Source organism: Chanos chanos, chromosome 14 (genome assembly GCF_902362185.1).
Source record: "Chanos chanos chromosome 14, fChaCha1.1, whole genome shotgun sequence".
Taxonomy (NCBI): domain Eukaryota; kingdom Metazoa; phylum Chordata; class Actinopteri; order Gonorynchiformes; family Chanidae; genus Chanos; species Chanos chanos.
In genome coordinates, this window is record NC_044508.1 from 4,963,414 (window position 1) to 4,987,217 (window position 23,804).

The 23,804-nt window shown below is 41.7% G+C and overlaps 1 protein-coding gene across 1 annotated transcript; it reads right to left on the reverse strand.

Annotated features, from left to right (window-relative positions):
• Positions 1 to 1,138: 1,138 nt before the first annotated feature.
• On the reverse strand, positions 1,139 to 22,596 carry ak8 (adenylate kinase 8). Its single transcript, XM_030791976.1, has 13 exons — positions 22,513 to 22,596; positions 22,214 to 22,298; positions 21,721 to 21,770; positions 20,956 to 21,060; positions 20,000 to 20,068; positions 14,583 to 14,664; positions 13,883 to 13,954; positions 13,013 to 13,216; positions 10,117 to 10,248; positions 9,552 to 9,641; positions 6,054 to 6,195; positions 1,586 to 1,666; positions 1,139 to 1,379 (listed from the first exon to the last, which is right to left on the reverse strand). Exons 1-13 carry the CDS (start codon positions 22,594 to 22,596, stop codon positions 1,139 to 1,141), a joined length of 1,437 nt encoding a protein of 478 aa, XP_030647836.1.
• Between the last annotated feature and the right edge of the window lie 1,208 nt (positions 22,597 to 23,804).

The following is a 23,804-nucleotide window of genomic DNA, read 5'->3' on the forward strand; positions in this document are numbered from 1 at the left end:
TCATTTAAGGGTCTAACATTCCTACCCTCTGCTCGCTCTCAATGAATATACATACACTGCTTAAGTATTCAAAAGAGATTCACACACAGTGCAGACCTCATCTGCAGTGATTAAGTAAACGTCTGTCTGCCAGCTTTGGCCTTCTAAAAGGAGGGGGTTGGAGTGGGGGGGGATGTTTTTTTTTTTTCTTGTTTCAAACCAGGCTGCTAATATATTACTCCAACCAGTGCACTTAACTCGTTTTTTTTTCCCCAATGGGAAACGGCTAGTGACCTCAGAGTGTGTGCAAGAGGTTGTGTCTGAGTGTGTGTGTGTGTGCATGTGTGCCAGGGAGGGAGAGACGGAGAGAGAGAGAGAGAGAGAGAGAGAGGTTTTAATAATCAAAGCAGAGCTCGCTCTTAAGCAGAAGGGCACAGTGAGAGTACTTTAGCGTTGAACAAAAGAACGAGTCATGTCACATTTCACCGTTACATTCATTAAACACACGTATGATTAACATATGCCACATGTTCCTACGAGACTGAGAGCAGGTCTGGAGGTTGAGGGTGATTACAGATTAGGTGCACGACGATTAAGGGGTAACAATCTAAGGACACGTTCGTTCGCACCCTCTTTCTTTTAAATCATCCGATTCAGTTTGGTCGGGTTTTTGGACGTTTGTCCTGGCGACCTGAACCGTTTCTCAGCGCGTTTGTGAGGTTCCTGGTGTTTGCTGGTTCATTTGTGTGTCTGAAGGAGATGTGGGATCAGCGTGGGAAAGGTGACTTATCCGTGTGTATGGAGGACTTGCATTACCCTCATCAATAACCAGTGAGCCACACAGCATCGTCTATGAGTCTTTTCTAAACACCGAAACAATACACAATAAGTTCACATTTTGCATTCGTGTTGTAATCGTAATCATGAACCACACATCGTTGTTAATTATTCAAAGATAAAATGAAAAACGGTACAATAGGAGAACAACAACAACAACAACAACAAATAAAGAAACACTTTTTGCTTAAATGAACAAGCAACCGTCTTCAACGAGAATCAAGCGCGATACTTATTTGATTACACCCGTATGTCGATACATATTTTGTCCGGAGTGACGTCTGTATTATCTACAAGCATCATAAACTCCTCTCGTTTGTCTTCAGTTTGGCAGCTGTTTGGGGAGTCGTCCCACCAGGCGACTCTCCAGCGCCTCAAACACTGTGTGAGGATCCTGGTCGGCGTTGAGGTGGACGGCGTCTGGGTAAAAGGCCTGCAGGCCAGACACACGGCTTCCGTACTCCCTCAGCCTGCGTAGGACCGCAGTCTCTGAGTCCTTTGGGTCAGTCCGCAGCCTGGCCCGCACCTCTGGACTGGGGGCGGCTTTGTAGAGAGAGTGGTACCTACACGGCCCATAAAGAAAACGGCAAAGCGTGAGAAAGGAAGCTTGGAGGTTGAGCTTCTTGGAGTAAAATGTGTACGACAACTTTACGACTTAGCTACAAAAACCATGGAAGACCACAAAAGCCGGCGTGGTCGTAACGGTTGAGATTAGCAAGTATGTTGGGTCAGAGTAGAGACTATGATATTAAATAAAGATGTTCTTCACCTGTCTCCTGTAACTGGGTCGACTGATCTCAGCGTTAACCGTTCAATGGCCGTATCATCTGTCATCTCCAGGAAGAACACCCTGTGTGTGTGTGTGAGAGAGAGAGAGAGAGACATTTGGATTATGACTGAGACAGATTTCTCACTGAGGGAACCTTAAGTGGTTTATACCACTGACCAACTCATCCATGGAGTTAGGCTTCATGTTAATTATGCTGTGTGTTCAATAGGTCCTTCATATTATAATCACTAAATAATAGAGATCAGATGGTAACGGAGGAAAGTTTTAAGAGGTGTGAAAACGGTTCCTCCGAAAATAGTCCACATTTTATTCTCTTACATCTTGAAGTTACAGTCTCTCCAAGGTCTGACTAGACAGACGACGGAGGGTTCCTCATGAAGGGGACGGAAAGCCAAAACAAAAGGCGGGTGTCCATTTAGCATTCAGAGGCACAGACCGTCACACTCTCATATCAAAGCGATCAAAACTGAATAAATTATGAGAAAAATAATGGAAAAGGGAGAGACGTCTCCAGAGAGTGGGAGAAAGACCTTCACAAAGGAATGCTGGGAGTTCCACCCAGGGGTCTGTCCTAGCGCGCTATGTCCAGACACAAAAGTGTCGTTAATGGACCGGTCAGGTGGAAAGGTGACCAATCAGATCGGCTGGTCTGAACGTACCCCGTTACGAGTCCTCGGTCGCGTATAGGTCTCCTGAGGACGGCGACCTCTCTGCGGCAGTCGCTGTGTCATGCAATTTTTACACTGCGCTAAAGAAAGCTTCCAGAACCAGACTGGACCAAAACATCAGCCATGCTTGCCTCTGATGGCGGGGAAGCATTGGATCATAGAACAGTACAAAAAAAGAACGTTGAGTCAAGAGGTCTTTCCCTTTTGATATACAGTGATACTGGTAATAACAGCACAGAAATGTTAAAGGCGATTTTAATGGACAAAGCATACGACTTTCAGCCATATCAGCTCTCTCTCTCTTTCCCTTGCCCTGTCTGTCTGTCTGTCTATCTATCTATCTTTCTATCTTCTGTTTCTGCGTACATCTGTTCAATTATTTCAGGTAAAAGAGAAGGTTTCCTTAAATTTTTAATGAATATTTGTCTTTTTTAGAAAAAGAAATAATAAGTACTCGACACAGCTATTAGAATTAATATTTATGCTGCTTCATGAAATATTCATAAATACAGAGGAGAAAAAAAGCATGATGGGCAGAGACTGCAAAGGGGTGGGCAGCTTCTCTTTCTCTCTCTCTCTCTCTTTCTTTCCCTCTTTTCCTCTTTCTCTCTCTCTCTCTGTCTCTCCCTCTCTCTCTGGCTCTCTCTCTCTCTCACTCCGTTTCGCTCTGCCTCTTTTGTGAAGGGGCACAGGATGAAATGATTTACTTTAGATGTTACTTGCACGCTGGTTTGATATTCCAAACCAAACAGCTGACTAAAACCTAAGGTACTAACAAGCCCCTGCCAGTCTTGAGCAACTACAAATGATTGGAACAACATGCAAGATAAGGTTGATCTTATGTGTGTGTGAGCATGTGTGTGTGTGTGAATAAGACAGCGAGAGAGAGAGAGAGAAAGAGAGAGAGAGAGAGAGAGAGAGAGAGAGAAGCAGAGGGAGTGGATCGAGCGGTATTTGTACTGCAGGTTCATTAACAGGCAGAGAGATAACTTTTACCCTTTCGTTCCTATGTATCCCTCTCTGCACTAAAAATGATCCACTTCACTCCGTCCATCTGTCGTCTCTTCTCTACTGCCTCTCTCGCATCCGCTCTCTCTCTCATTCCTCCTCCTTCTATCTCTCTCTCTCTCACTCTTCTCTCTCTCTCTCATTCCTCCTCCTTCTATCTCTCTCTCTCTCTCATTCTTCTCTCTATCTCTCTCTCTCATTCCTCCTCCTTCTATCTCTCTCTCTCTTCCTCTCTCTATCTCTCTCTGTCTCACTGTCTCCCTCTCTATCTTTCTTCCTCCATTTCCATCTACCCAAATTAAGAAATTAATGAGGGGTAGATTCCTTACACGCGGCTTCGGCAATGTTTACCTCTGATTAAATTATAATGCCTGCCCATGTTGTATAATTTATAGGCCAATTAGAGGAAGTGTTGCTTGATTTGATGGCAGGAAGACACATAAAACACAGTTAAGTAATAGAGAGCATTAGACTGACCAACGACGTGGCAGGGGGAGAAGGTGTTGTTGGGAGGGGGGCGGGACCAGACTGACAGGGAAGGACAGGGGGCAGGCCAAGGGGAGGGGGGAGGGTCTAGGTGATTGGCTGAAACGTTCTTGGATTACGCGGTTAATTGCCCTGGTTTATCTGTCTGTCACGGATATCCATGCATATTTCAGGGCTCCCAAAGACTGATTGTTTCTGAGCATGTTGGGGCTGTAAGATGCTGATGACTGGCCAAACTGGACTGTAGTTAAAGTCTTGCAGAGAGGGGGGCACGGGTGTGAGTTAGTGAAGGGAGGGAAGTGAGTGTGTTGTGTACATGTATGTATATGTGGGTATAATCCACAAGCATGCGGCTAGAGAGGCTGCTATGCATAACCTCTTCGAATGAGTATCTGCTTATGAAGCTCTGTACTTCATGATATATTTTCATAAAGTTGTGAGAAAGTGTCACCAGTGCATTTACCTCCTTCCGAATGTTAAAACTCACTTGAGCGTTTTTTTTTTTGGGGGTGGGGTGGGGTGGGGGGGGCATCATGACCAACCATCCTGTGAAAGCTGATCAGACAGTTGCACCAAAGAGGAAACCGGAGGAAAGGCTTCTTCAATTATCTGATGGTCGGGAAGTTTATCTCGAAGGATTCTTTTCTTTCCTTTTCTTTCCCTTGTCCTGTTTTTTTATTCTCTCTCTCTCTCTCTCTCTCTCTTGGATCAGGTAGCTTCCTTTACATGACAAAAGAGTGCGCTATCTTCGACAGTGACTGTGACTGTGATCTGGCGGAGCCATAGCACCTGAGACCTCTGGGAGAGATTCTCAACCTCGTTTTTATTGCCTCACCCCTGACACGCAATAAAAAAAAAAAAAAAAGGTTTGCAAGAACGCACTCATCCGTTTCCAATCCGTCTCAGTTCTCATTGGGCGAGCAGGTTGCCAAGACGCTGTAACCTCAGCTGAATGTCTTAAACGTCTCGTTCGGTGGATGAAACGGGGGGGCGGCGAATCCGAACGGGGCAGTGTTACAGGAGACCCTCTCCACGGAAGCGGGTAAGAGGATCCTTGTCCGACCCCTCGGGTGTGTCAAGCCGACTCGGTCTCTTTATCTGCCCCCTCAGCCCGGCCCCCGGCCTGGCCCGGCCCCCGTCGTACCCTGGCTCCATGCTTCGAAGGCTCCGGCATATTCATCTATGCTAAAGCCCTAGGTAACCAGATAGCTGTTAATTAATAAAAGGGTAAAAGCAGCGGAGCCGGCGGACTCGTCTGTAACGTTACCTCTTCATTGTTTCACCTTCAGTCTCGACCAAATCAATTACGCTAATGCTATGCAAATGAGTCCCTCGCCGTTCACCGTTCGCAGCCATGCTAAAAGGGGTCTGCTAACGGATGAACCGAGGCGTCTTTCAGGGAAGCAAGAAAAAGAACTGGAAAACTGAGCCAGTTTCTAATTACATCTTCATCAGTGGTTGGTGATGTTTGATTGCGATGAGTGGGAGGAGCTATAGCAATGAGGTCATAATCATCATCGGAATGGTATGATGTCCAATGAGGAGTCTTGAGTGAAGATGAGCTTTCAGCAAAGCCATTGATAACGCCACCCAAACACGTCCTAAACAACCTTCAGGCTTAAAACAACTAAAATCAAGAAGAGAAGCACTGGCCTATAAAAACTAGCCAATAAAAGCCCTCATAACCACAGTGAGTGGTATTGTATGTATATGTGCTCCAAACACGTAAGATAACTCACACAAGAGCTCAAATCTTCAGTAGAATGGTTTTGGAATGTTATCTTGGTTAAGACTTGAGCAGTAAGGCAGCGAGTCAGGCTCCTGGTTCTGGCCCAGAGCCCAGTGTGTGCACTAAAGTGGGTCGAAGCCCATTTGCTGATGGGTCTCCGCTGGTTCAGACATTAACACACAAGAGATACCGTATTATCTAGGAGTGTCATCGGATATGCGGTTCGTGAAAATCTGAGGCAGAAATCCGAACCCAAGAGATCGCAGTATTTGGGATAATTGCCGAGTTGCACATCAAACTGAACAAGAGCTACACGGTTAAGAACAAGAAGGCTGCCCTCATTTCTCATCAAATCCTCTCTTTCCTGTAGTCTTCTCTTCACTGACACACTGATAGGATTTCAGCCTAGGATTTTGATTTGAGAAGCAGAGTAGTGCTGTTGGTGGAGATGTTTTTCAACTGCGTTTCAATACAGTGACTTGGAATAAAGCAGTCAATCGCGGTTTTAGATGTAGAGGATTTGAGATTAATGGAGGGCCGAATAGGGACGAACTACCTGCTTGGGATGAAGTTGGACTCGTGCAGTCTCTCCGCCTGCTCCGTGTCTCTGGGGTATCCGTGCAGTATCCAGCCGTGAGTGGTGCAGTCCAGCTGGCTCAGTCGCCCTGTCAGGATCTGCTGTACCATACTGTCCGGAACTACGAGTACCGGGTCAGAAACAGGGCGGGAAAAGAAAAAAAAAACACATTTCTTTACTGTTCTTTACTGTTCTTTTCATTTCTTACTGTCACCAGAAAGTCCCAGTGAGGTCTACAGACTATTTTTGCATGGAGGGCGCAGCCAAGAGTGGCCTGTAATTTATCAGCGGTGCAGATTTCCAATGTGTTTCTTTCTTCTTATTTTTTTTGGTTTGTTTGTTTCATTGAATCACGATTCTTGTATTGATAATGTTTCAAACTCTTAATGATTTGATAAAGACTGATAAGAAGAAGACATGTCAGTTACATCATGATATCTATGACTGTTGCCGGGGTTACGTGGTAAACCAGTCATGAGTCTCCTTTGCCTGACATTTAGTCTGCAGAGTGAACACAGTGAACAAATACATCTTCTGTTTGAAATGAGTTTTTCTTTGTCTCTCCCTGCATTGTACAAGTTTAAGCTCTAAAAGAAATGAGGTTTTCTTGACCTCTCTGATAAACAAACAAAGAATACCAAAACAAAAGCAAACAAAAAGCTTAAAATACTTAATTTCCTTCAATGGGAAAACATAATTGAGGACAGACACTGCCACCCTGATTCAAACAGACAGTGTTTCTGTAAGAAATGTCACTACAATCATGTATGCTATATATGTACAAGACAGCACACACTAAAACCATGGGATTTAAAAAGGAAACACACACACACACACACACACACACTGTGCAAAGCACCACTGATCTTAACATCAGCTGATATTATCAAAGACAGTTGGTTTGTGGATTTAGAAAAACATTAATCATTAGTGGACATATCATCATTTCAATTTATGTCTGTACAATGTGTCTTTTGAAGACAGTGTGTCAGTTGATTTCTGAGTACAAAAGCACTAAGTGACTCTCCGACAGGCAACACGGGTGAGTGATTTAAACCAACGCTGCTGCTGCTGCTGCTGCAAATCTTAGAGAGAGAAAGGAGCGGCTCGACACCACTGGAAGATTTTACCGGATGAAGGCGGCAAAAGGAAAAACTGAAGGCAATAAGAGAAAAGGAATAACAGAGGAGGACACAAACCAGTGCAGGACAGAGAAAAAAAGAAAAGAAAAAAAGAAAAGAAAAGAAAAGGAAAAAGTGCGGCCGTTCCCGTGGGAGCCCCCCCCCCCCCCCCCCCCCGACGCCGGTTGAAAAATTAAAGTTGACGATTTCAAACCGTCCAATTTCCACATCAAAGAATTAGCCGCTCGCTCGCTCGCGCTAGCTGAAGCAGCTTCAAAAAAGAAAAAAAAAAAAAAAAAAAAAAAGGAAAAAAAAAATGGCAGGCAGCCTGCAGAGGTCTTCTTCCCGCTTCTCCCTCTGCCTCTCCTTACTTTTCATAAGCCTGTTTTTCCCCCCTTTTCCTTAATAATCGTGGTCCCTAAATCCCTGAAGCACTGCACTGGTTACACTAGCCACCATCTCTCTCCGCTGTCTAATTATACCACAGTGAGTCCATTAATCAAGTGGTAAATAATTTAGCCCAGAATCCTCTGCCCGTACCACTCACTGTCAATACGAACAACTGAAGACACAGAGAGTCAGAGAAGGTGAGAGAGAGAGAGAGAGAGAGAGAGAGCACTTGCTAACATAACGTTTACATTGCAGTTTTTTTTCCATGCATACGCTTTTTCTGGGTGTTTTTTTTTTTTTTCTCCCTATCTAAAATACATAAACATAGATTCATAAAGGTAAGCAGCTGGGACAGTGTGAGCGAGACATGGTCAAGCCTGGGGTGTTTCTCAGGCTTGTGTGTGCGTGGCTAAAGACACGTCTGTGTGGAAATCATCCATTCTTCCCAGCTGATTGTTAGTCAGTGCATTATAGAAGAACCTGTTTCATAACATCTTGATTTTAATCTCTCATAACACACACCAAACCAAATCCTCGAGGGAAAGCGCCGTACTCCACTCATAAGAAGTTATTGCCTCGAGTACTCTGTAGCACAGCATGTGGTTATGTATGTGCTAGACAGAATTTTGTCTTAAACGACAAGTGGAATCAGGTTGCACACTATTTCTGAAAACACTTGGTGTTTGGAAATAATGGTCCAGTATCTAACCTCCACTGGCACATGGCAGTGTTTTTAGATCTGCACAGCTGTGTACTGGTTGGATCTGTTTTATCACACAAGTCAAAACACAAGTGATCACAAGTAGTCAGCAGTGCAATAGCACAGAAGGTACTGTGTCTGTGTGTGTGTGTGTGTGTGTGTGTGTGTGTATACCTGTATGAGTGAGTAAAGAGTATGTTGCTGTTTAGATCTAATGAGGGAGGTTTGCCCACACACATGCACACACAGACACACACACAGACACACACACACTTTCTTAGCCTGCCATCTCAGGGGGATGTTTATTAAATTAATAAAAACCTGCTCAAGGCGACTGTGCAGGCCGGTGCTAGGATAAGGCGTTTGATTGGCAGGCACGGGAAACTAAGGAGTCTCTGAGGGGCGTGGTCTGTTTGATTAAGCTAACTGGTCATGACTGAGAAGTAGGGTCCTAGGTCAATTATACACAGTCCTCTCAGTTTATTTGCCTTTACACCATATCCGTCTTTCTCACACGTTTTTCCACTCAGAGCTGTGTTCCTGACTGACTGTGGTGAACAGATGGTTAGGGTGGTGGGTTGGAGGTGGGGGGTGGAGGAGATGATGGGGGCTGAGGGGGGTGGATAAAGGAGTGTAGAATATGAAAAAAAAAAAAAAAAAAAAACAGAAGGTGGGAAGTGGTGGAATCTGGTTCATTAGATTGTTTTTAACAGATCCATGTTTTTAACAGATCCATGTCAGTGAAGGTCAAATGGAGAGGGAAAAAAATGTATGCTTTTTTTACATTCATTTTGTTATCACTGTTTTTGTTGTTGTTGAATTTGGGTAGTACAGAGAAGAGTGAGAAGTACTTCTCCCCTGTGTATGCGCGCACGTGTGTGCGTGTGTATGTGTGTGGGTGCGTGTGTGTGTGTGTATGTGCGTGCGTGTGTGTGTATAAATGTGCATGTGTGTGTGTGTGTGCATGTCTGTGTATGTGCGTGTATCTGAGTGTGTGCACGTGTGTGTGTGGGGGGCACGTGTGTGTATGTGCGTGCATGTATGTGTGTATAAATGTGCATGTGTGAGTGTGTGCGTGTTTCTGTGTGTGTGTGCGCGCCTGTGCGTGCGTGTGTATGTGTATGTGCGCGTATGTGTGTATGTGTTTTTGTGTTTTTGTGTGTTTGCGCGTGTGCGTGTGCGCATGTGTGTGTGTGTGCGTGTGTATGTGTGCGTGCATGTGTGTTTGTGTGTGTGTGTGTGTCTGAGTGGATATGTAGGGTCTACCTTGCTCTCCAGACTCCAGATAAGGTTTAATGAGTTGGCCCATACTGCTCTCATCTGCTGCCACAGCTTTCAGCAGCTTCCCACAGCAAACTGCCGAGAGAGAGAGAGAGAGAGAGAGAGAGAGAAAGAGAGAGAGAGAGAAAGAGAAAGAGGCTTTAAATTTTAAAGAAACAAAATACGCTACATGAATTGTAAGAGTGCAAAAGAAAACAGAATGAAAAGACAGACAGATCATTGAGCCTGCTGCTAGTACAAAGACACCAGAAGCCAACATGTAAGCCAGATAGAACTTAAGACCATAGAGGAGAGACAAAAAGAAATCTGGCACAAAAATAAACACTGGGAATGAAGCACTTATCACAAACAAAATTATGGTACAAATGATCCAGTAAATGAGGTTTAAAAAAAAAAAAAGAACCAACGAAGAAAAAGAAAAATTGCAAATAGCATTTATTCGCTAATTAAGTAATAAAATGAAAAAAATAATACAAATTATATCAGATTAGGCTACTGCAAGAGAGATGAAAAGCCACAGAATTGCTAAAAGAAAAAGATAATCTCTTACTATTTATTATTTTGTATTTCTGTGCGAGAAGTCTGGCTTGAAGACTCTTCCCCGATCCAGGGGGTCCGAAGAGAAGGATTCTGGGAGTGTGGGGGGCTGCAGAACGGTGTCTGGAGAGAACGAACCTCAGCGCTTTGGGGACCGTAAAAATAAACAAACAAACAAACAAACAAACAAATAAATAAATAAATAAATAAATAAATAAATAAAGTCAGTATCAAAACCCCAGCAAGTCTTGATGTATCTCGGTGATGAGCGAGGGTATTTAAACAATACTGTTATATAATGTGTCTTTATTCCCCCTGGCAGTGGCCTGTGCTCCGTGTGTTTACCATGGGGAAAGCGAATGTAATCTGTTTCCAGTCAATGATAAAGAGCGGCGTCAACTAATGAATGAGCCTAATAAATAATTACAGCGAATTCGCTTTAGCTTAACAGCGCATAATGTGTACATATCACGGGTTTAATACATGTATATCAATGATATAATTGGTCTACTTTTGTCAAAGATAGCGATAGATTATAACGCAAACGCACACAGATCAGCTCTGGTCCACTTAACAACCAAAACAAAATAAAACAAAACAAAAGTATACGTCACGGACGTCCGTTAATTACTGGTCCGTAATATTGCGTTATAACTGTAACGCGTCGATCTAAAAACAGAAGTGCAGAAAAAGGCGCAAGAGCGGAGCCTTATCCTATACCAGACGGATAATGTGTTGAACATTAAGAATCCACAATATAATGAGCAATAAGAGCACTGAAAAGGCCTTTTAAATGTTTAATTGCACTTAAGTGAGGGTAGCCCGTCCTTTTAAACACCATTCGCCTGCATGATAAACAGCTATCTCATCTAATTAGGATATTAAGAAGTGTGATCAATAAATCATAAGAGGCTGCCTTTCAAGTAGGCGCGAGCATTTGTTTGTAGAGCAACGCTCTCAGGGAAGCTAACATCTGTTTTCAACTGGGCCTCTCCACAACAATGCTGTTTGGTGTTAGGTACAATAGGCCTCGCGTTTACTGTGCAAATAATTAACATCGACCTAATTACAACTAACGACTTTCTGTCTCGGCGTTCCTCGCCGCTAATTGGTACGTAACAACGGTGATGAATGACTTTTATGTAAAGTACAATAAGGCGCTAAAGGCTTATGTTCGGGGAAAGCGAAATCAAACTGTATTCCAAATTAGCAATAATCAATATTTAAGGTGACAGCTTTATAACACTTTACATTGCAATTCTGGCTCATAAAACATTCACCACGGGCTTTATTTCCTACACCTTTTAAATTCCCTCCGTTTAACTCAATCAAGCAAATCAGATGTGATTAAATATAAATCGAGCCATAATAACGACACAAATTCTAAAGCTCGCATTCCGAATAGCAAAGCTATAAAGGAGAAAGCGCATAGTTGAAAGCTCTCCTGACAGTCTGAAGGGAACGCTATGCCTAATTTCCATGCTCAGTGAGATTACACACTGCGCTGGCATAACAGTGATTAGACAGGATGCCTTTTTTTTCACTGCTGCGGAAGGCGACTACAGTATATCAATATACGTCGGGCCGCTGTGCTTCTGGTGCGGATGAAGTCGCACACATTAGAGACTTTTCCGTCACGTATTTCTGTAATACTGTTTTAATATTAAAACGACCTTATCGGCATCCGCTTTAAAAATCACTGAAACAAAGTATGGGCTTGCATATGTGTTCTCTTCTGTTCCTCTGTTTCCAGCTGAGATGAGACAGAAGCGTTTAGTTCACAGACAAATTAACAAAATATACAATATGTGCCCAGATATTCAAGGCTCTGGAAGCTACAAAAAAGCATTTCACGTAGCCAAAAGCTCTCTAGCCTCATACACAAAAAAGATCGATAAAAAAAGTGACAACATTATTTTGTCAATTTGAGCAGTGCACTGTTGCGACAGCTTGTATTCAGATGGCTTTGACGGCGTCACTGATGAGCGCTCGCCCTTCCTTAAGACGCGAGAGGGGACAGTTTTCACCTCCAGCGCTGCCTAAGGCAAACTCCCGCTGAACCATCAGCAACACTGACGGGAGAGAGCAATCACTGCCTCTTATGGACATGTGTTATTTTGGTCTTCCAACCACTAGGGGCAGCGCTCTTCACTTCACTTCACCACGTGCAAACCCGTAAATGTGTATTGATCTTTTGTCAGTGCACTATATGTCATCTTAGGAGAAGTTTGTGTCGTGGGGACCAAGTCAGACCCAGTTGTGATTACAGGTGCTAACAATGGTTAGACTGACCAAACTTCTCAAGAATCACTCAATAATATGTATGTGCGTATATATGTATGTACGTATGTATGTATGTATGTGTGTGTGTGTTTATATATATATATATATATATATATATATATATGTTTTAAAGTTTTGAAAACATAATATGCTAAATGTAGACATATGCCACAGGTTAACACAGAGTTCATTAAGCTGAAATAGATTTAACTGACACAGATTTAACATTGTGTCTGTGTTTTTCATACTTGTATGATGCCAGCGGGTTGTTGGTCTGGTATCCAGTGCTCTAGTCAGTGCAAAATCCTGTATCTGCTTCGTAAGTAATCGTGCTTTTATTTATGTACTGCTTCTAACGCTTTCACACTTTAACAAACTGCAAAATCAGTCTATTTTAAAGGATCTACTCAGATGATTTACGGACTGCATAACTAAAAAATGCTACATTCAGCAAGACCAGTGCTACCCATATAAATGATAACAATAATCATTATAATACTGATGATGAAAATAACAACAACAACAACAATAACAACAATAATAACAATAATGAGGTTATTCCTCAGATGCCTTGAAAGAGAATATTTCCGAGCATGTTACTTGTCTACACTGTAAATGGCTCTGACCTTGAGCGAAAACATCTACGTGCGGCTGGTCGGCATCGATGACCTTGACACAGTTCTGGTAGGTCCGTTCCAAAGCGTGTGACTCCCTGTGGTACTCCACCAACGACCTGGCGACAAGCTCTTCCGTCGGGGGAGGCACGGGGCCCTCTAGACGCCTTGTTACCTCAATGTTCTCAGGCCTTATGAAAGTAACATGGTACACGTCTGCAGACACAGGAAAAGCAATGCTGAGTAAGGGTGAAAACAGGACCTGCTCTTAACCTTTGATCAGATAACTCTGTCTGCAGGAGGGTCACACACCTTTCATTCTCTGTATTATATATATGTTTTAAAATACTTATACAGCAATGCTGCTGGTTCTAGTTCTGGAGTCTAACAATGAGAGAATGAAGTCACCAGTTATAGCATTAAAATCTACCTCGAAGGAAAGTGCTTTCCTTGTACAAAACTAAAACTTGGCCCCTTAAGCATCACTGAGAGTTAAGCTTTTTTTATTTTTTTTTCAGTTTTATACACAGGAGTGTAATGGTACCTGGTTGTGTAAGCAGTCTATGTAGAATAGTATAATAATAAGAGCCCTATAAGCTATTGATTTGGAAAGTGCGTGTCCTTACAAAAGGGCGGAAAACAGACTATTAAAAAAAAGCGCATTCAAACGACTGTAGCTGTATCCACACAGTAGCGTCTCTGCTGGGACTGATGGTCTCCATTCATTATCACTGGGCTTTGCTATACCCAGAGGACCAGGCTGAAAAGCAGAGTTAAGATTCTGCTCACAGGCTTTGTGATTGTTAGGGTCTGTGGTTAATGAGATGCAGTCTAACAAGTTTTTTTTTTGCGCGCGCGCGGTGTCGGCAAATGGTACGGTACCTCCAGTGACGGGGTCTATCTTCTTTCCAAGGCTCCTTTCCATCAGGACAGCGTCCGGGGCTTCCAGCATCACTAGTGGGGATCAAACCCTGACTTATGATGTTGTTAAGCCAAAGTGCCACTGTAGCCATTGTTTGGCCCATGATGTATTTGTCATAGCACACGCCGCACGATAAAGGTGTCGTTGGGACCATTTTCATATCACGCAATCTAGTGTGTTAAGTCAATCTGTTTTGACATGTCCTATTGCAGTGGTCATGTGCTTTGGTCATAGAGGTCATAATTTAGACATTTTGTTTCTCTGTCAGAAAGATCACCAGATGTTTGAATATAAGAATAATTTCCCGTATCTCTCAGTGTTCCTGATTAATCCCTGTATAGGGAAATCTGGTATTCTAGTACTGGAATAAAGACCTGGATGAATCTGACACTTCGGGTGATAGCATGGTGGTCTGCTTTTTCTTCTTTTTTTAACTTCACAATATAAATAAGAGGTGTACTACACTTTATCAAATGTCAGACTTAGACACATTGAGTATGAGAACATGGAATAAAGACCTCCCCATCAAACCTGCATTCAAAATGCTCTGTGGCGGAGTTTAAAACAGAACTTGACAAAACTGCGTAACGGTACTTTATGTGAGTCTGGACTACTGGTTTATACAGATATTAAACAGTACGAGCCCAAGCAGGTACTTACCCACATGCTCTGGAGCAATTCCAGCCTCCTGGAGACTCAGAGCCTCCTCCCGCGAGATCGGGATACCCTCCAGAATCCAACCCTGTCAGTGCAGTGCATTATAACCGTGTAAAGGCATTGCAGTGATACGCAAGACCTCTACATGAGTTGTTCAGGATAAACAAACACCCTGAGTTCCTCTTTGGCTATGAGGCCCGCAGACAAACAAAACGGCATTAATCACACAGTGCGGTCCTTGGCGTCTACTTGTTAGACAAACGTTTCTTAAACGGGTTTCGGAGTGAGCCCATCCTTATGGTCAGTTAAACTTCTTAAAAGCAATAACGGAAATACTAGAAATACTTTTGATAATACCAAACAGTCTTCTTAAAAGTCTTCTTTTTAAATAAATAAATAAATAAACAGTAGGTTAGACCGACTAATGGCCTTTCCATGTATAATTCATCTAAAATATACCACTATATGAGGCCACAGGAGATGTAAAAGTATCAATGCATAAAGTTTTACGTTAACTGAGAAAAAAAAGACGGCGTATGGAGTCTCTCGCCGTGAGGCAAACGGATAGTTAAATCAATAAAACCTTGAAAATGAGCCAAATTCTCCAGTTTCACCACTAGGCTCTTACTTAACCATAAAAAGAGAGAGAGAAAAAAGGAAAAAAAGAGCAAACACTGTGCATATCATTCATTAGCTACAAATACATAAAAGCCTCCCTGCCTCTCTAATAGTCTTCAAAATCCCAAAGCTTCCCGCTCAATGGTGCGAGAAAATAAGGACAAGCCACGGAAACAGTCTCCCTCAAGTGCTTGTTAAGGGGGAAGCGGGCTGGGGGGGGGGGGGGGGGGGGGGGGGGGGGGCAACTTATTACCGCTGTGAATAACTAAATTAAATAAATAAAAGGAACAAACATTTACAGTTCTAAGCATTATCAGTGGGGCGACGCGGGTTAGGCGTGTTCTGACAATCTTAGCTTCTAGTCAAAAAAACGAACCTGCCATTTGGTCTTCATGTGGATATCTGTGCGTGCAGCGATAATTAACAGTTAAGACTGGGTGGTTCGCGGAGTTTGGTTAAGCATTAAAATTAGTATCATGGGGTTGAAATCTGGTAAGGAAATTAAAAACAAATAAAGAGGCTGAACACAAGCACACACCCAGTGTCTATATCCGACAGCTAACCTTTCCTTAACCCCGCTTGATCTTGGTGTGCGAATCTCCCCTCAAGATCACTTTTCCCCTTTAAGCTACTGATTACCTCCACTGTTGGGGGCTCGTGTGCTCGGAATATCCTGTGACCTGTCAGTACCACTCCACACTGGAATCACAGGCACTCCTTACATTCAGGAAAGTTTAATAACCGTATTAAAAATGAGCGGGATCTCCGGTTATGACAGAGCCATACGCTGCGACCATACAATCAAAAGATCGCGACAAACTGTAGTTGAGGAGGCAAACGTAAACCACAGAAGGAGAGCCAGGTCTTTGATAAAGACAATGCTTTTTACACCCTCTACGCCATACAGTCATCCTACTGGAAGACTGTGTTACTACAGGATATCGTTCTACCCTTAATACTACTCCTTTTAATCTAATATTTAATTGGATTAAATATTGATTAGCTAAACCAGGCATGTTGATGTAAAACAGAAGCAAACATGTGTATAAGCTCCAGCTGTCAGTGTAGTCGGCCTGCCTACGTTCGAACAGCTATTCTAACCTCACATTTGAGGGGGACTTTAAAAAAAACAAAAAAAAAAACAGACCTGGAGGCAAACAGTTTCAAAAGATGGCAAGGTGCTCAAAACAGTCTCTGTCTGAATGGGATACCGTTAAAGCTCAACCTTCAAAGTCTTCAGTCTCTGTACTACGCCCACCGCCACCCCCCCCAAAAAAAGTTTTCTCCAAAAACCATCTGCAAGAGAGTTTGAACAATCTTATAAAAAATCATTGCAATCCTCATAAGGCAGGAACACTGGACTGTATGAATATTTCATCAGCATCGGACCAGGAACAAAAACATGTTGTTAAAGTCCATATCTATTCATCCTATTGCCAGTCCAAACTCTGCACGTAGTTTCAGGGAAGCGGATTACATATGGAGAGGGTAAAGCAGACTTGAGTTTGCTGCTACTGATACCATGGAGACCCTGGTTTTGATGCATGATGGGAATTCCAGGCGGCCAGGTGCCAGGTCTGATTGAAATTGTAATGAGCTGGTCTCAGAACATCCTCCACTTCCATCTATACACACACACATACACACACGCACATGCACACGCACACACACACGCACACACACACACAAACACACACGTGTGTGCGTGCACACATACACACACACATACATACACAAAAATGCACACACACAGACACACACGCGCACACACACACACACACACACACACACACACACAACTACTCTGTTCCCCTCAAGCTTCCTCTCTCTCTCTCTCTCTCTCTCTCTGTCCTGTTTCATCCCACATCAAAAGCAGCATGGCTTTGGACTCAGACAGAACCCTGGGACTACAACATCTGCAGTGGGGTATGGAATCACAGGAGGGACACGCGTGAAGCAGATGTCACCTGCAACCCAACAGCAGGCAGGGGAGGCAAAGAGGGGGGGGTTGGGGGGTCCACTGTATGGACAAGACCCTGACAGTCTGGGCCCTGCTCTCAAACACAAAAGGCTCAACCCCCCCCCCCAAAACACACACCACACACAAGCAAGGCCTCTCCGTAACACCCCCATCTTTTGACTGGACAATTAGGCAATTAGTCACCCTAATGCTTATCGGCTAATCATTGTCTGACTGGTTTTTTTTTTTTCGTATGAAAAGACATGTCTTCTACTGAGTGCTTTAGTGGAGTAACACACATTGAGTGTGTGTATGCTTTGGTAGATCTCAAGGCTGTGAAGAAAGATAGTACACAACGGTCTTCTTGTGACCGTATCCTGTTTAATGACAGGTAACCTTATACAAATGAGCAAATTAGTGACAGACATCTAAAAACACAATTGAACACAGGGAAAAAGCAGGAGACAAGTGTCTGATGACTGTTTAATCTATCAAAACTACACATCTAATTTTGAACTTGCCAAAATTCATTCTACATTTATTCAGATAGACAGATTGATATTGCTACTAGCAGTAATGTAGCTTGATTGAGTCGGTATTATCACACATTTTTAATTAATAGATGCAATTATTTTAATTCTCAGAAACAAAAACGAGTTGTTAATGAAGTAAGGGAAAATATTCTTCAGTGTAACTTTTTTTTTGTGAGATTTAATATCAAAAATATCAAAATATCAAATATCAAACCAAAACACAAATATCAAACCAAAACACAAATTTGTGATAATGAGATTAAAACCACAAAACCATATCCAATTAATTATAAAAGAAAAAAAAAAAAAAACTTAAAGAGCTTCAAATGCCATTGAAAAAAAAAAAAGTTTCCGAGGGCTAATATCAAAACTTTTATATATTTACCCCTTCTCCTAAAAATAGAATTAAAACAACGCAAACACATAAACTGCACAGTCTTATTTGGATATCTCATTAGGGGATATGTGAGTGCCTGAAATTCGCACTGCACAATCTTTTTCTTTTTTTTTTCTCTTCTCTCTGCTCATTATCGTGGGGGGAGTTCATCTTTTTGTTTTTTTTTTCTTTCAAGACAGCAAGGGTATTCATTAAGTTGATGTTTCAGTTAATTCTCTGTTCATCACCTGTGCTTTTTAACATTTCATCTTTTTTTTTTTTTTTACCATTCTATGATTTCCCACTAGATTACAAATCTGAAGTTTTACAAGCAGCCAAGCTCACAAGAGACAGAGAGAGAGAGAGAGAGATGTGAAGTATGACAGCAGTTTGAGAAATGTTTGACAGGTGGAGATGAACCAGGTGACCTAGATTAGGAATGATTAACATTCAAGCTTAATTTAAAAAAAAAAAGAAAGAAAATCCGGGGGGATAAAAATGAGACCAAGAACATGCAGACATAGATACGGGCCGTGCAGCAATTAGGCAGAGCAACTGTAGCTCTTACCGCCACCTGTCAATCATTTTTTGCTATGTCTATTAATGTGGGGGGGGGGGAGGTGGAGGGGAGGGGGTGTTTGCAGATACGACAGAGATGTTGTCTGTGACAGAAACAAAAGAAAGTGCCACCAGAAAAACAAGTGACAAGCCGTGTCACTTTTCCGTAGCTACAGAGAAATAGCCTTTCGTCCTAGACCGGCCCGTGCAGATTTCTGAGAGATGATAATGAAATGATGAGAAGATCTCTACCCACAGACAGTTTGCCCGAAGCAATAAACAGCCATTACCAGATTAAAAGCGCGCTAATCACAAACCGCCGAGATTAAAGGGAACGAGTTAAAGGATGCCAAACGCAAAAGTTTACTCAGGTATTCAGGCTAAAGTAAAGTCATTTTCCAGAGTTTTAGAAAAGAGTAATCAGAGAGAGAGAGAGAGAGAGAGAGAGAGAGAGAGAGAAAGAAAAAGTTCTGATCTCTTTGTTTTCTCCACGTCGTCGAGACAACCTGACACATCAGAGGAGGAGCAGATTAAACGAGTGGGCGATGGGAGTTTTGATAGCAGACGTTCCGGTGGCGTGATGCGATACTGGAGATTTAGTTGACTCCGTAACCCCACTGTCTCCGCGACAGCACACTAAAGATCACCCGTAAAGGTGGAGGCGTTCCCGTTACTTCTTAACTCACTAATTCACTATTTCCTTAAAGACTTACTCTGTTTGACTACGCCAGGCCCGTAGTCCTCCGAGACAAACAAACGAATAGATATTCCCCCAGGGGTATGCAGTAACCACATGGGTAATTGTTTTATTAAGGACTGTTTGAGCAAACAGACGGAAAAATAAGTGGACGTGAACATCTTTCAGGCTGCTATTTAACTTCATGGCTTGGCTGCTAGTACGAGTTTATTTCTAAATATAATTCTATGCTTCATGCATTCCTGACTGTGTAGACACGTTAACAATGAGTTACTCCACGAAAGAGAGGAGTTCCTGAATTTTGGTAGTGCAACATTATCATCTACAAACAGAATAGTAGACATCAATGATAATTAGACGCATTTTCATCTGTCTATCATAGACTCAAAAAAGTGACACTTTTTTTTCTCACATTTCTTAACACTTTTGATTCGCTCGTCAGTATGAACTAATTTTCATGCAAATAAAGGCAGGCTGAAGTGAAGCGTCACAAACTGAACACCAACGCAGCAGCAGTCACAGAATGCTCTTCTGTGATAGGCTGGTCAGTGACGTGTGCTTGTCTCACTAAATCTGCATTGGACACAAGCCAACCATGCGTGACAGACCACATGCTGAGAACTGTGCAGGAGACCAGGGGTTTTGATGTATGGCAATCAAGCAAATATGAATTCTCACCCTTCTCACGCAGTCCACTTTTGACAGCCGTTGCTGAATCATCTTGACCCAAAGCTCTCGTGGGACCTGCTAACACAACAATGACATAACTGTCAACAACAACAATATAAACAACAACAACAACAACAATAAAATCAACAACGATCAGGGTAACAATGAAACCACAGGATAGTTCAGTGGTAACTGGAGCTGGGAATATGAATTCAAATTTGTGTCATTGAAAATGTAAATATTCAGAGGCAATAGTCGGTCACTAATTAACCACAGACCTTGTTACCTCTCATCTATTTTCATTAGGATTATGATCAAATTAATTAAAATCTCTGTTTTCTTTTTTTTTAAGGTCAAGTCTATTTTTGAAAATTCAAGACATTGGACAATCAAAGGAGGATGATTAGAATAATTAAGCCAGAGGGACCCATGGTTGTGAGGGTTTTTTTTTTTTTTTTTGTCTTAGCAACCCTTTTAATTTCCACAGTGGATTTTCAGTGAACTTTGCTCATTTTCTGGTGGACTAGTTTTCACTGTATTTACATGAACACACTTCAAACTAAATTATCGGTTCCTCTGCACAGTAGAACAGGGCAATGCAGTGCTTGAACTGTAGATAGGAGATGTTTATCCATTTGAATTTCTTCATATCGATTTCACTTTAAGTCAGATACTGCAGCCAAAATATTCCAAGTAATTATTCATTCATATATCTTTTCATTTTTCATCACTAAACATTTTTATATCAAGGATGAAATGGGCATAAAAGCGTCAGTGCTTACTTTCTCTGTGTTTGTGTGTATTTATCTGTATGTCTGTGGGTGGGTGTGTTTGCGTGTCTACATATGCAAAAGCGAGAGAATGTGTGTTTGATGTGTGCATGAGTGTGTGCATGCATTCTTGTATGTATGTGTGTATCTGCGTGTGTGTGTGTGTGTATGTGCGTGCTTATATTTAAACCTGACCTGACTTTGCTCTGTGTACTCTTCAATAGCCAGGTCAGCGCTATCCATAAGGATACTGCTGGCAGTGAGGTGGACAGCTTGCGTGCTTTCACACAACATTTTAGCCTGTGACAAAAAGAGCCAAAACAAAACAAAACAAACAAAAAAACAGATGCATTTCGAGTGGATAAAAACCCATATAAAACCACTGTCCATGTCAGTGAAGTTAGGTGAGGTTTAGACTGAGAACACGGCTCTTTAGTAAATTCATATCACGTTGGAGACAGGTCATGTACAGCGTGGATTACACACTTTCTTTCTTTAAACGACACATATTTTGGACAACACATGTGGCAGATCGCGTCACCAGTCGTCATCCTCACGCGGCATCTGATTTTGAATCGGAACTAATTATACACCTATAAACAGTAATAATGCGTTTGGCTAAATAAACAGAGAGAGCATTGAACCACAGCTAGTGTAAGTGAACTTCACCCTGACAAACATAGTAATGACAAAATAACTCTAATTAAGATACTTGGTACTTACAAGAGGAAGTTAATATTTTTACGCTTACTTCTATATCGTAATTATACCATGCCATTTTAACCCTCAGTCACACCATTAATACTAGTCTATAACGACACTAAGACAATGAGGCAATGTCTAATTTAAGTCACAAATTGTTACTAAATACAAAATTTAAAATGGAAAAACAGCAAACGTTTTGGCTTATTCTGTGTTTGCATGAAAGCAAAACAAAAGCAAAAAAAGCACTTTACTCACAATAGTTGTTTTTCCTGATGCCGGCGGACCAAGTAACATAACTCTGGGAACTGCGAAATGAAATAAACGTATTAGCCCCAAACTATTTTATCAAGCAGGCTTTAGTATAAAAAACTTCATTTTTACAAACATATTCCAGTAACCTTAAACATTTGTGTTTTTCTTTACGTCTATTTATTTATTTAATTTTTAATATGAATAGTTTTGATGACAACTGCGCCTAGAATTCTGTGACGGGGGGAAGACAGCGTAGCCTACTGTCCGTTCAGTGAACCAGGAGACGCTTCAGTGAGTTTGCGTTTGTTTAGTCATGAATAGATTGCCACCTAGTGGCATGCCCTCATTTATTTAATAAAAGAAACCAAATGAACCGAAACAAGCGAGCGATAAATGAATGAAAAACGTGTTTTACATTACAAATAATTTCTCTATTTTTAATCAGAAAGCAGTAAAATCGGACAGCTGTTAGAAAATACTACAACTGAACTCTTACCCTCTGTATTGTCTCTTTTCAGTAGCCCAATCAGATACCGGATAGGATCCTCTGGCTTATCCACTAGCAGGTTTCTTATTAAATACTGAAAGTCACAAATAACAGATATATCTTTGACAGAACATTGACATTCTATCTTCAATCTTGGACGACATAATAGCGTGACGACTGATAGAGCATATAGCATCACAGTTTATCATTATTAGGTACGGGTGCTCACATACTTTGACAGTTAGTTCACAGATTGACTAATGGATATCATAGGACATGTTGAAATATAATTTGATTTCTCGGACTACCTGGAGCAAGTCGAATATTTCATGTTTCTCCGCATAAATAGCCATTTCAGGAGGAATCCTTAAAGGTTTGACAGTTTCATCCATTTTAGCGGTTATCAGCTGTGAACAGCGTCACTGTGGGACAGAGGGAGATGGGGTAAAATAGTACTGCGTCTGTCTTTGAGCACATGCATATAGCTACAGCAAAGGCTGTAAAATGATAGTTTATATCATTTAACAATTTAATAACAATGTAATACGTTACATTAAAACTTTAACTGTACAACCTTAACTACTGTAATTGTAACAATTTAATAAGTTACATTACATCTGACATCGTTAGCATGTTGCTACAGGCGTTTTTAATGTAGTAAAAGCAAACTAGTCGGTTAAAACGGCATAATATTGCTTTTCTGTGAACACAGTTTAAGACATGTATTTCGGTTTTACTGTACGTTCAAGTCGCCTTAGGATACCCTCACCTTTTCTGTAACGCTGTCATTAACGTAACCGGATAACTAACTGCGTCCTGTTTACTGTTGGTTGCCAATAGATACCAGCATAATCTGTTGTAGATATAGAGAACCTGTTATTTTTCTTGGTTGTAAAATAAAGCTTGTTGTAAATAAAATTTGAAAATTTTAGACAGTATATAGAAAATTGTTCTATCGGTTGATTTTTTAAAATATATTTTGGGGGAGTGCAGAAAGTTCGACCTCTACCACGTGACATAATTTGTCCACCATGTTGCCAGGCAACATCGCAACAAAGGTGGGCGTCAGAAATATCCGTGTAATTTATGTAGGCCCAATTTTTTCTGTTTAGACAAGTCCTTTTTTGCAGTTTATGGACAGGTAATCGCAGAGATTCTGTGGAGGTTAGTCGGAAAGGTAAGACATAGTTATACCATTGCTTATCACATAGGTAATATCTGGTTTCGATTTAACAGTCCTAACAAGGAGTGATAATGGCCCATGTATTCTAAAACGTCTCCTCGTCTGTTTTGAGGCTCTTTTTAGTTGTTTGGATGTACCGGACTACTATAAAACTGGTTTATCATAAAATCCCCACTGGATTCCCTGTAGAATCTGTTACATTGACCCATAAAATTATTTGTGAGGGATATCTAAAATTGTTGTAATTGTTTCTTGTTTGGGCTATTGTACTACATGAAGAGTAGATTATTAGCTGGAAAAAACACAAGCCCCCCCCCACCCCTCCACAGACAGACAGACAGACAGACAGATAGATAGATACATACATACATACATACAAACATACATACATACATACATACACACACAGATGGACAG

Bases quoted from the DNA above. Each gene is read 5' to 3' on its own strand.
- ak8 (XM_030791976.1), bottom strand. From the start codon at position 22,596: ATGGATGAAACTGTCAAACCTTTAAGGATTCCTCCTGAAATGGCTATT. The intron at 20,069-20,955 runs GTCAGGTTTAAA...TTGTTGTGTTAG, and splicing joins AGTACACAGAGCAAAGTCAG to CAGGTCCCACGAGAGCTTTG. The intron at 6,196-9,551 runs GTAGACCCTACA...CGGTACTCGTAG, and splicing joins TCTGGAGTCTGGAGAGCAAG to TTCCGGACAGTATGGTACAG.